This window comes from Haplochromis burtoni, unplaced genomic scaffold, assembly GCF_018398535.1.
Source record: "Haplochromis burtoni strain Fernald_Lab_line unplaced genomic scaffold, NCSU_Asbu1 Contig_902, whole genome shotgun sequence".
Taxonomy (NCBI): domain Eukaryota; kingdom Metazoa; phylum Chordata; class Actinopteri; order Cichliformes; family Cichlidae; genus Haplochromis; species Haplochromis burtoni.
This window is the reverse complement of record NW_024583263.1, coordinates 110,977-123,767: the sequence shown is the minus strand read 5'-3', so window position 1 is coordinate 123,767 and position 12,791 is coordinate 110,977. Positions and strand designations below refer to the sequence as shown.

General features: G+C 37.5%; 1 protein-coding gene across 6 annotated transcripts; it reads left to right on the top strand.

Annotated features, from left to right (window-relative positions):
• Positions 1 to 1,562: 1,562 nt before the first annotated feature.
• LOC102292794 lies at positions 1,563 to 12,502 on the top strand. Of its 6 annotated transcripts, XM_042216032.1 has the most exons (12): positions 1,563 to 1,790; positions 2,330 to 2,473; positions 3,331 to 3,456; positions 3,555 to 3,718; positions 4,157 to 4,250; positions 4,400 to 4,522; positions 6,075 to 6,113; positions 6,447 to 6,527; positions 7,351 to 7,434; positions 7,851 to 7,889; positions 8,738 to 8,821; positions 9,767 to 12,502. In XM_042216032.1, the coding sequence occupies exons 1-12, from the start codon at positions 1,736 to 1,738 to the stop codon at positions 9,814 to 9,816; spliced, it is 1,083 nt and encodes a 360-aa protein (XP_042071966.1). In that variant the 5' UTR covers positions 1,563 to 1,735; the 3' UTR covers positions 9,817 to 12,502. The 6 variants fall into 6 exon arrangements, with proteins under 6 accessions (XP_042071966.1, XP_042071970.1, XP_042071969.1 ...); XM_042216036.1 differs by lacking the exon at positions 2,330 to 2,473; XM_042216035.1 differs by lacking the exon at positions 7,351 to 7,434.
• Positions 12,503 to 12,791: the final 289 nt, after the last annotated feature.

Sequence of the window (12,791 nt, the reverse complement as noted above, 5' to 3'; positions counted from 1 at the left end):
AACAAAAAATCTACCCCAAAGAATCTACTTAGCCTGTTAATGAAGGCTTAAGTTACACACTCCTTGCAACCTCTGGTTGCTATTGAAAGATATTTTGTCTCTGACTAGTTGGTGAGTGTTTGCTGAAGGTCCCTGGATGTCCCTGGGTGAATACTCACAAAGAGGGTTCTTCACCACAAACCTCCTGGTGCCAGAAAATTAATTCTGTCCATCTTGGTGTAGCAATTAACATGCTAGCTAGCACGCAGTACGGAAAAAGTCAGCATAACGAAAATAAACTCCACCTAAACTTGGTTTATATCTGACCCAGAGAGACTGCAGATCATAACTTCTTACCTGAAGTTCAGTTCACACTTGGACCGGGCGGCCGCCTCGGGTCTCTTTTCCTTCTGCCTCCCTTTTCCTTCCTCCACCTGCTGCCCTCCACCACTTGCTAATGTTACTGAATCTGTGGAGGCTCCGCGATAGCCACCACACGAAGTAACGAGTAACGACCCTATCTAAATCCCAGTAACGACTAACGCGTTCCTGATTTTGGCATAATAACTAGTTACCATGCTCGTTACCACAATAATGACGTAGTTACTGTAACGTATTTAATAACGCGTTAGTCCCAACACTGATCATTACATCGAAAAGGCAGAAAACCTTCACATGTAGCATTTTCTTAAGTAAACAACTTTAATATCCTACATTTTTATAATTTAGATGATTTCTCTAACCCTTGGAATACTTTGAATATTTCACACATTTCCTCTGCTGTGAAGTTTATCAGAACTGATTGCATCAGGAACAACACTAACAGGAGGAAGGCAGAAGAAGAGACTGACACCAACATTTCACTGGTCACTGGGACACATATGGTGACTGTTTGAACATGTTAATGGTACAAAATGCGGTCTGTGATGTACTGATATGTTAGTGAGATGCTTCTGGAGGCTTAAAAAGAAGAAACACTTGATGTGCACTATTTCACTGCAAGTGGAGGATAGCCTTTTCCATTGCTATGTTACTGCTGTGGATGGCTAAGCTGGCTTATTTAAATATTATCATTCAGTTAAATATTAAGTATTTGAGTTTTTAATGACAAATCAGTCCAGTGCAGAAAACAATGGGCTGCGTGCTGTTACAAGTTTTTATATGAAAAATGGAGCTTCAAAAGACGTAAGCATTACCTTGCGTTGGACAGACTTACATAACTAGAAAAGTATATTGGACACAGAAAAGAGAAATGTAACTGTACAAAGAGCAAAATTTGTTTAAAGGTTTATATGAAATTTATCTGTATTTTATACTGTTAAACGTTTAATTAATTTTGCTTATGCTCCAAATAAATTCACTTAATAAATTAAACAATTAAATATTGCCCACTGTTTTTGTTCTATGTCCCCATAACAAACACACAAGACCCACCCTGGTAAATGTGGTTCGGAACTGTCAGTGAAATCTGGACTCTCATTCAGGAGGTTAGTAAAGGGAGTAAAGGGAGGTTCCCTATAAGGAAGAAGGGAATGTCCCTTTGCTTACGTCACGGCTGTGCGTGAAACTTTCACTTTCAGTTTGCGTTCACTCGCTGCCAGTGGCGCAGTTAATACGTAGTGATTAGTTTTTCTCCGCTTCTTATTTTCCTTCAGCTTAGTTATTTTTTATCGGCAGCTCACGTATCCTGGTATTGTTACTTGTATTATCAACCTTCTCTGTTGTTGTCCTGGTCGGTTTTTACTCTTTTAAGAAGATGTTTCTGTCGAGGCTCTGGATTCTGATCTCTCTCGCGATTGGAGCCGCCTCAGGTAAGTTGTCTCTAAAGTTTTCTAAAGGCATGTTATACTTTAAATATAGCCTCCCATTGAAGGCGTGTATTTTATACAAATATAACCTATAATCTCATATTTCAAGGTTTTACATGCATATAAGTAACAGTGATTTTTTTGTAAGAGGTGTATGGCAGCCATTTCTTTTTTGCTTACGATTTTCCCCTCAGCCTCCCCTCCCCGCCGTCAGAGCGGCCATTTCCAAGTCACATTTAAGCCAATGAATGCAAAATACTGCAAAACAACAGCACTATAAAATCTCTAAAAAGTAGCTTACACTGGTGGTTAATTTCATAACTTCATCGATTGTTATGTCAATTTCATAAATGTTTTAATGTTTAACTTTTAATCAAAAGTTTTGTTGATGAAGCTTAAAGGCAAACATCAAGTGCAGCACACAGAGGGAAACTTGTATTTGAATAAAACATTTACAAGATTAAAAATTGTAACATGAAAAGTTTTTTTCATTCATACAATTAAATTTGAGAAATCAAGTTGATCTTGGTTTCATTTTGCAGTCACCTATGAGAAACTGGGGGGTGAAGCTCTCCTAAAACCAGGCACAGTGTCTGGTACCATCACCAGCATCACCTGGAAACACGGCCCAGACATTGCTGTGGAGTGGTATGGAAAGGAAACATTCATGTACCGGGAGTTCAAAGGTACACTCACTCAAGACTTACCAGAAGATAGATACAGATCATGTAGAGCTATGAAAAAGTATTTGCCACCTTCCTGATCTCTTAGTTTTTGTCACAGGTGTCAGATTTAATATTACACAAAGATAATCCGGATAAAAACAAAATGCAATTTTTAAATGATGATTGTACACTGATGCTGTCATGCTGCCACTTTAAAAAAATCTTCTGTTTCACCCTCATTCAGTGTTTTTGGTAAATTGGAAGACAAAAATTTAAACAAATTTAAAGAAGAAAAGGAGCAAAAACCAAAAGCATAACTTAAAGTGTTCTTTGTTTAGTTTTGTCATTCAATTTTACCCCTGAGCTATAAAAGGCTGATGGGATGTTGTCATCCCCCTGCCAGGTGGGTGGGCAGGCCATGTGGTTACCTAAGTTTGTGAATGCAATAACTCGAGAACAAAGTGATTTAGGACTTTCACATTGATATCATAGGTGTATGACGAGTTCCAATCTCAGCTTCTCTGAATTCAAGGTCAGAGGTCAGGTTTTCTGAAACTCTCGTGAATGTGATTATTCAAGAAGAAAGACACATAGGGAGGTTAAGAGGTAATCGTGGCAGACGCCAGTATTTTTTCAGATTAAGATTAATGACATAAGGAATTCTGTCAATTTATTCCTGTTATTCATGTGTTTAATTAATATGTTAACTAACTGAAGCAAATGCGAAAGTTTTAGTGACATTTATAAATAAGTAAGAAAGGTACAAATAAAACATTATCCCATCAAATATAATAACATGATATGAATATTTGTTTTCTTTATGTATATCTTAACATGCCCTTACACTGTGAGAAATTGTGTAACCATCATGCTTTTAGATCGGTGTAAGCTTGATTTTAACACTGGAGCGCTGACCCTCTCAAACCTGACTGTAAAGGACAGCGGCATCTACACAGCAGAGATCAACAACAAAGTCATGAGCCCGACTGAAATCACAGTTATCTGTAAGTGGAGGAATTTGGACTGAAGTTTGCTTTGCATCATTTGTTTTTCACATGATTTTAAATAAAGAGCTTGTTTGTTTGCTCCCTTTTTCTATCAGCTGCTGTCCCCAAACCAGCGGTCTCCACACAGTGCAACTCTGAGGAGACCAGGTGCACTTTCACCTGTGAAGCCAACGTCACAGTTGCTGAACCAGTCACCTATTCGTGGATGGTCGATGACGAGAAGATAGACGAGTCAAGCAGAAGTCTTGAAAAAGAAAAGGTACAGACAGGATCTACTTGTTCACATAAGTCAGTTGCTTATTTTATTTTATTTTATTTTATTTTATGGACAGTTTTCTACCTAAAACACAGTGTGACAGTCAGGAAGTCAAAAACTGATGGACCTGTGATATTAGTTAGCCAGACAGCAACAAACTATATAGTGGATCTGACCCAAGTCTATTTTTTATTGCATTAATAAAACAGTTTACTATAGTTTATAACTATTTCATATGGTTACTTACATACTTTTATTTTGGATTTTCTGTAAATGGAGTTAAACTTTATCAGGGTGTATTTTGGCATCTTTGAATCGGTCTCTGGTGCTGTTGATGTTAATCTGTTGATTCTCTACAAACGCAAACATGTCTCGAATCTGTGTAAAATACAACAAATGTGTTTTTATTTATGAGCTTCTTTATCTTCTTTTAAATTCTAGGATGATCCAGAGATGGTTGGAAAACTAATCAGCTGTCAGCTGGAAAACCCAGTCAGCAGTGAACGCAGTGATGATGTCATCCCATTCACAAACAGTGAGTCATCACACCAACACACATCTTCATATTTATTGATAGTAACAGATTGATTATAGTTGTTTTGAAATTTTTCATTTAAAGATTAGGGTGTATCATTCCTGTAAACATTTGTAGTTTTATTCACTCTTTCTTTCATTTCCTTGTAGGTATTTGGTCGGGTGTGATCATAGGAGTGATTGTAGGGATCGTGATTGTGATTGTGATTATTGTGGTAGTTGTGTTACTCATCAGGTGCTGGTGCAGATGTGGAAGCAAAACTTTAAATGAAGGTAAGACTCCACAAAGCATGATCATGATTTTATTACATTTCACAGTTTTCTTTCATAGTTTTACTTTTTAATGTTCAGGTTTCAACTTCTTGAGATCCTTTAGTTTAATCTTTTATTTAATTTGATTATTTTCTGTTGAGCTTCATTCCTTTGTGCAGTTTTTGCATGTATGAGCTGTTTTATTCTGACATATTGGCTTATACTTTATTTTTTTCTACTTTATTTAATCTGTTATACATAGTTTGTTATCTGTAGTCCAGTCAGTGTTTTGCCTGCTTCACCAACAGGAGTTCTCAAACTTCTGGAATGAAATGTAACTTATTAACTCCATTGATTCAATTCAATTCAATTCAATTTTATTTATATAGCGCCAAATCACAACATAAGTCGCCTCAAGGCGCTTATTGATGTGGTCTGTCTGTGTAACACTGACTCTAAAGAGAAAATGCCAGTTATTGCTTTTTGGTTTTGATTCCTAAAAAGGATGAAAGGCTTCTAAGTAAGTTGACTTTTGAACTATGGAAACAATATATAGACAGTCAGCTACAGTTTCTCTGTCCATGTGTGCTTCTTTATTTCAGAAATGTCAGATTTTATTTCTAATGTCTTTTAAACTGCAGCCAGTGATTTTTATAGAGCTAATGCATAAGTAAACTCCTGCAGCAACAATACAAAGAGTCTAAAAGTAATATTCCTGAATCAGCTGGTGATACAAATAACTGAAGCTTTACTAGTGATTAAATGCATTACAGATTCATGTTTCACTTCTTTTTTCTTAAATTCTTAGATTGAATCTTTGCTCTGTAAGAGGTTATAAAATTGTCACGTGCTCATGTCATGTAATAGAAATGCAGCAAATATTTTCAAAAGCTGAAACAAGAGGAAAATGAATTTTCAGCTTTTATCTTGACTGACTTTATCTTTGACTCCATAAAAATATCCTGTTGTATTAAAGAAGCAAACGAGACAAACCTGCACTACAGAGAGTGTGAAAAACCTGTGACTCATGATTCATTCCTCATAACGAGAACAGTTTCAGAGTTCACCAGAATCTGTTGAGGTCACCTTCTCTTTACAATTTCCTCTGTACCAGTCATCAAGTCAGATCTGTAGGTTCATTGTTAATATAATCATGTAGTTGCTGTCACTATTTGACTTTTAATAGTGCAAATTTGGCAAAATGCAAACAAGCATAAGGTCTGTTAATGCCTGCATTTGGCAACTTGTGCCTTCAGCTTTCCAGCCTTAAAAATATTTCCAGAATGTATTTGTTAGTAACACAAAGTCACACTTTTGAAATCCCATAAAGATGTAAGTTTCACATAACCACATATATACATATGAAAACCTAAACATTAAAGCAAAGAAAAACTGCCAGTCGTAGTCAGTCATGATCACTAATGAGAAGCCCCATTTATTAAAAGATTTCAGTGAGCATTTGTGTATATTTGAGCCTGTATGGAGTAGTCAAAATGAATGAAAAACTTGTTTGTTTTTGAAGTATTTTATAAGGAGTGAACATTAAGCATTGTGCTCTCGCTGTTTCTAACAGTGGAATATAAGGAGCAGAATTCCCCACAAACCAGAAATGGTGAGTAAAACATAAATCACAAATACATAATCAACAGATTTCTTTCTGCCTTCTTTTTCTTAAAGGTCAAAAAGTCTGTTGACCTTTATAAAGACTCTAGGGCCATTGTCCATTTGTAGTGCTTAAAGGAGGAGGAGTTAGGAGTCCTCCTTCTGCTTGGTGAAAGTGATTCAATGGTCCTTCACAGGAACACAACATGACTCACATGTTTATGTAGGACATGTTGTGAAGCACGAAGCTGCACCCACAGATACTTAAAAGCAGTCAGCAGAACATGTGCTGTGATTCTGACTGTTTTTAATCATTTCAATCATCTTTTTTGTCATTTGACAGGAGTACAACAAAGTAGTTCAGAGATCATAAATGAAACAGCCCAAGAAACAGTAGAGCTCAGAGCTCTCAGCAATGAACCAGGTGAGTAAACTGTAGTGTCTCAGCTTTCATGCTCGTTATTTTCCAGGTTTTTCAGTGAGTTAACGCACACGTCTTTGTGTTTCATAAGTGTGTATTGAAACTTATGACAAATAATTTTAGGGCAGTTTATTCAGTTTGTTCAGGAAAAACCCACACTGGAGATCTCCAAAACTCTCAAAACTTCATGTATCAAATATGATATGACGGTCTTACAGGGTTAATGACTCTTTTCTCCTGGGTGGAATGATTGTACAGCAGACGTCTTTAATGACTTTAAAAACAAGAATCATGTGCACACGTTTGAATTTCTTTAGGATTTTCTCTAATCCACTCAGGATCAGCAGCACACATACGCCCACTGATATTTGGGTAAATGTCTTTTAGCATGTGGCACCTCAGCCAGATGCTTTTGGTAGTCATCGCCAAGGTTGTGGTGTAATTCTGTCTAATATGTGACCGCTCTTCGTGGCAGAACTGGTATATTTTCGATAAAGTTGCGGTCGAGGCTTTGGGAAAGTTTCCCGCTGTCCTGAATATTGGTCAGTCCAACGAGTGCTGTCCAAAACATGCTCTTTATGCTGCAAAGAGAAACTGCCAGTCGTAGTCAGTCACAATCATTAATGAGAGACTAATGGAAAGTGTAGCAACTTTAGCATCACTTATTTAAAAAGTGAATGCACATTTATATATTTGATCCTGTGTGGATTAGAGAAAATGTAAACTAAAATGTTTGTTTGTTTTTTTCCTGAAATATTTTATCAACCAGGAGCAGAATTTGTGAGAACATGTGTTGTGATTCTGACTGTTTTTAATCATTTCACAGAAATGGCACAAAGTTCAGACTCCCCACATGAATCCGGACCAGCCCAAACACCTGCAGAGCTCAGAGCTCTCAGCAATGAACCAGGTGAGTAAACTGTAGTGTCTCAGCTTTCATGCTCGTTATTTTTCGGGTTTTTTCAGTTGGCTGTAACAAAAGTGAAGATGTGTTTGGATCCTATGTTGCATTTATTAAGGTAGCTATTTCAAAAGTGTGTTGATTTACAATGAATATTGTTTTTAATATTCATTGTACTTAACAATTTTACATAGAAATGAATTTATTTATTTTAATTCTAAAGTCTCGTCTTTTTAAATATGACCTAAAATTATCGGACAAACCTGTGATGCTTTATTAGGTACATATCTGGCCACTTTGGTAGATATACCACTGGCCACTTTATTAAGTAGATCAGTAGCCACTTAATTAGGTGTTGCAGTAGCCAACAACTCAACAGATGAGCCAGGATGGTCATGACATACACTTCTGTTATTTTCCTACAGAGAAGGAGAGTTTGCTTCCTAAAGACACCAATGGAACTGGTGAGTACAATCTGAAGTTTTCCTGAGCACTAGGATCAGACACCATGCTCCTCTGTGGTTACTTATATTTGGGTAAATGTGTTTTAGCATGTTGCATATCGGCCAGATGCTGGTTTAGATGCAGATGTGGTATAATTCTGTCTAATATGTGACAGCTCTCCTTGGCAGAACTGGTAGATTTTCAAAAAAGTTTAGGTGGAGGCTTTGGGAGATGTTAATCGACAGTCTAGTAACTTTAGCACCACTTGGGAAAAAATAATGAATGTGCGTATGTACTTGACCCAGTGGGGATTGGAGAAAGTCTCAAATAAAATGTTTGGTTGTTTACTTTTTTCCTGAATTATTTAGTCAAAACTGAGCATAATTTGTGTGTTCAATGCATTTTTTAACGGTCAGCAGAATGAGACAACAGAAACCGGTAATGAGGATGTTGAGTCCTATAAATTACAAATACAGAATCGACAGTCAAATCTGAGTTCTTTGTTAAGAAGAAGTTTGCTGACCTTCATAAAGACTCCAGGGTCACTGTCCATTTGTAGTGCTTGCTTTGTCCAAGAATGACGGACATGCTTCATTTGTGAATATGTGGCGGTTGTTATGCTTGTGACTGCACATTAAGCCTACCAAACTGATGCACTGATTTTACCCGCAGTTAGGTAGCTTCCTTCTGCTGGCTCAAAGTGATTCAGTGGTCCCTCACAAGAACACAACGTGGTTCACATATTTGTGTAGGATATGTTGTAAAGCACAAAGCTGCACCCACAGATACTTAAAAGCAGTCAGCAGAACATGTGTTGTGATTCTGACTGTTTTTAATCATTTCAATCATCTTTTTTGTCATTTCACAGAAATGGCACAAAGTTCAGACTCCCCACATGAATCCGGACCAGCCCAAACACCTGAAGAGCTCAGAGCTCCTGGCAATGAACCAGGTGAGTAAACTGTAGTGTCTCAGCTTTCATGCTCGTTATTTTCCAGGTTTTTCAGTGAGTTAACGCACACGTCTTTGTGTTTCATAAGTGTGTATTGAAACTTATGACAAATAATTTTAGGGCAGTTTATTCAGTTTGTTCAGGAAAAACCCACACTGGAGATCTCCAAAACTCTCAAAACTTCATGTATCAAATATGATATGACGGTCTTACAGGGTTAATGACTCTTTTCTCCTGGGTGGAATGATTGTACAGCAGACGTCTTTAATGACTTTAAAAACAAGAATCATGTGCACACGTTTGAATTTCTTTAGGATTTTCTCTAATCCACTCAGGATCAGCAGCACACATACGCCCACTGATATTTGGGTAAATGTCTTTTAGCATGTGGCACCTCAGCCAGATGCTTTTGGTAGTCATCGCCAAGGTTGTGGTGTAATTCTGTCTAATATGTGACCGCTCTTCGTGGCAGAACTGGTATATTTTCGATAAAGTTGCGGTCGAGGCTTTGGGAAAGTTTCCCGCTGTCCTGAATATTGGTCAGTCCAACGAGTGCTGTCCAAAACATGCTCTTTATGCTGCAAAGAGAAACTGCCAGTCGTAGTCAGTCACAATCATTAATGAGAGACTAATGGAAAGTGTAGCAACTTTAGCATCACTTATTTAAAAAGTGAATGCACATTTATATATTTGATCCTGTGTGGATTAGAGAAAATGTAAACTAAAATGTTTGTTTGTTTTTTTCCTGAAATATTTTATCAACCAGGAGCAGAATGTAGCTTCCTTCTGCTGGCTCAAAGTGATTCAGTGGTCCCTCACAAGAACACAACGTGGTTCACATATTTGTGTAGGATATGTTGTAAAGCACAAAGCTGCACCCACAGATACTTAAAAGCAGTGTGTCAGAGGAATCATTGTGGTGAAACCTTTTTCCTCATTTAACAGACACGTCTGAAGAAGGGACACCTGGACTGGAGGAACATCCAGAGGACTAAAGCTGAGGACCAGAGGATCGTCCCCTTTGACAGTGACTTTTGCACAAAAATGACTTATGAGATAATTACAAAGTGCACACTGTTCGAGAAGGGAACACAAACGTTACTGCATACTTGAAATTTACTGTGTCACTAAACAAACTTTCTATTCCTTTCTATTTCTTTCTATGATATTTTGGACCATAAGTTATGAGTTTAGGTGTTTCTTAGCTCAGGTCTTGTTGAGCGGACATTATGATGCTCACGCTTATGTTTGCACAAGTGTCTGTCTTTGAGTCAGGAATCCAGCAGTACTGGCATTTGAATGTTTCCTGCTGGACTTTTAGCACATCTCATTAATGGCAGCTGACTTCTTCGCTATGCAACAACTTTTTTACCCTCATGGAGCACTTAAGATGTGGCTGTATCACAGGGGGTAGAGCAGATCATCTACTAGCTGGAAGTTGGTAGTTTCATCCCTGCCTGCTCCAGTCTGCAAGTCTAATTCTTATTGGGCAAGACAATGAAGCTTGCTGTGCTATCCAATGTGTTCAGAGTGAGTGTGCGTGAATGTTAGACAGAAAGCATTTGGGTAGAAATAAGTGGTATGAATGAGACATGTTTAAAACCCTTTGAGTGCTCATGTAGAGTAGAAGAGCCCTGTTTACCATAGTAACTTGGGACAGGTTTAGTTTTAATTGTAATTGGACTCATGAAAGAAGCCTGAACACGGGGGATACATGTAAGAAGAGGTTAGCAGCAGTGTGACCTCCAGAAGCATCTGTGATGTTTCGAAACTTGAAGTGAAAATGGGAGTTAAAGATTTGAGGAGACAAACTAAAAGCAGTGTTAGTGAGTGACAGATGAAGGAGTTGGGTACATTACAACAGGGGTGTTAAGCTCTTTGTACTGTAGTTCACATACAGTTCTGCTTAGAGTGAGCAGATCCCAAAATCAATTTTGGTCATTTCTCCTCTTTTTGTTTTGAATAAATTATGATAAACACTGTAGTTTTGACAGAACACAGAGTATATGCTTCATTTTCTCAGAGATAGTATCATGTTAAAAAAAGTTAAACTGTATGACTTCGAAACCACTGTCTCGAGATGTGGGACGGAGGAGAAAGAATAAAGATGTGATGCAGTCCCAGTTAAGGAGGGACATCTGGTACCACTACTTTAGCAGGTTTCACTGCATTATAAGGTTTTTCCTTCTTCAAGTATGAAGAAGTATGTTCTGCAAGACGTTCACCTGAGCCAGAGCTAAGATATTAGAAAACCTAAAACTGTACATTTGAGTGAAAAATACATCAAAGTTCGAATGCATTTCCCTCCTCTGTACAGTAGGCTGCCTCTTTCATCAGCCTGGCATTAACATACTGAGAAATGTGACTAATTATTGTCTTGTCTGCAGCGTTCACACTTTAGAAAACCTTCAAGTGAGCTGATTCTTGTCCTGGCCTGTTGTGGCTTGTTTGACACCCCTGCAGTAGAGGGTTAGCAAAACACAGCCTGAAATGTCCTTTCATTTCTATTATGAGATATAGGAAATTAAAAAAAAAAAAATCCTTAGCTTTATTTTTGTTATTTCAGTATTGTACCAAAAAGGGATTTTAGTGTCTGGTGCTACACTGAAGGCGACTGTTAGTGGTGCAAAATGCTTCATCGCACTGATGCTACCTGGAATGCACTGTTAAACTATGCTTTAATTTCAGTGTCACCCACAGACCAACTGTGACTGTTTGAACTCATTAATAATACAAAAAGCTGCCTGTAAATTTTTCATACACTAGAGATACTGTGCCGATGTCTCCACGCTCAATCTTCCAGAAAGACTTACAGATGATTAATGTAAAATGTCAAAAATCTGACCCATGATACGTTTTTAATAATTTATATTACGTATTTATGAATGTTACGCTGCTTCGGATTTACATGGGTTACACGGATGGAGGGACACCACACACACAGCTGTTCCATCCATCCATCTTTTCTCTTCAACTTATCCAGTTCAGGGTTGTGTGTGTGTGTGTGTGTGTGTGTGTGTGTGTGTGTGTGTGTGTGTGTGTGTGTGTGTGTGTGTGTGTCTAATAATGGATAGTTTGCTTTAATAAAAATCTTTAGCTTAGATAATCATATGAATTTGTATCATGTGTTTAAAAAAGCCTGTGGTTGCACATTGATGGTTTTAAAGAATGTGGTTATCTGTGTACATATGTTTATACTGTTTATATGTGATTTCTATTTATTATTTACATTGCTGCAACTTTAGATGTAATGAAATATGGTGTTAGCATTACTGCAAACACTAAAGTGCCTCTTTCTGTTTGACACCTTTTATCTGTATGCATCCTTTTAATTTGAGCTTTTTAAACCCCAAACATCAACTTTACACATTGCTCTAATGTCCAACACATTTACTGCCGTGAGAGAGCAATCTGGCCTCAGGTGCAGTGCAAATGGTGTGTGACAAGTGATCAATTTTATTTTAACTTGTCAAAACAATAAATTTCTTATGTCAAAGTAAGAGATTGAACTTGTGTTTCAATGAAGTGATTTACTCTGCATTTTCATGCCATACAAACATGTTGGGAAATTGTTCTTACGACTCTGATATTTTCCTGTGTTTTAAAGTGCATCCCACCCAGCACATCAGCTGTTACCCTCAGGAAAGCAGTAGCAGACAATAAAAGCCTGTGTGGAAAACATCCCAGTAGTCCAGCTTCCTCACTTTTCCCCCCAGAAACCCTCCAGTAATGGTAGAGTAATGTAGTGGAAGAAGTACTCTTAATTATGGAGTTTTTAAGTAATAAATTCAGGGTGGTTCTAGGATCGAGACATGCAATTAATAATGCTTGCAAACATATCCAGTCCTTCTCACCTTTATAAGCCACAGTTGAACTGGGTTCACATTTTAATGTTAACTTTGAAAGCAGCCTAACTATTTGGATGACCTATTGTAGTTGCTAATTAATGAATATGTTCTATTTATAACAT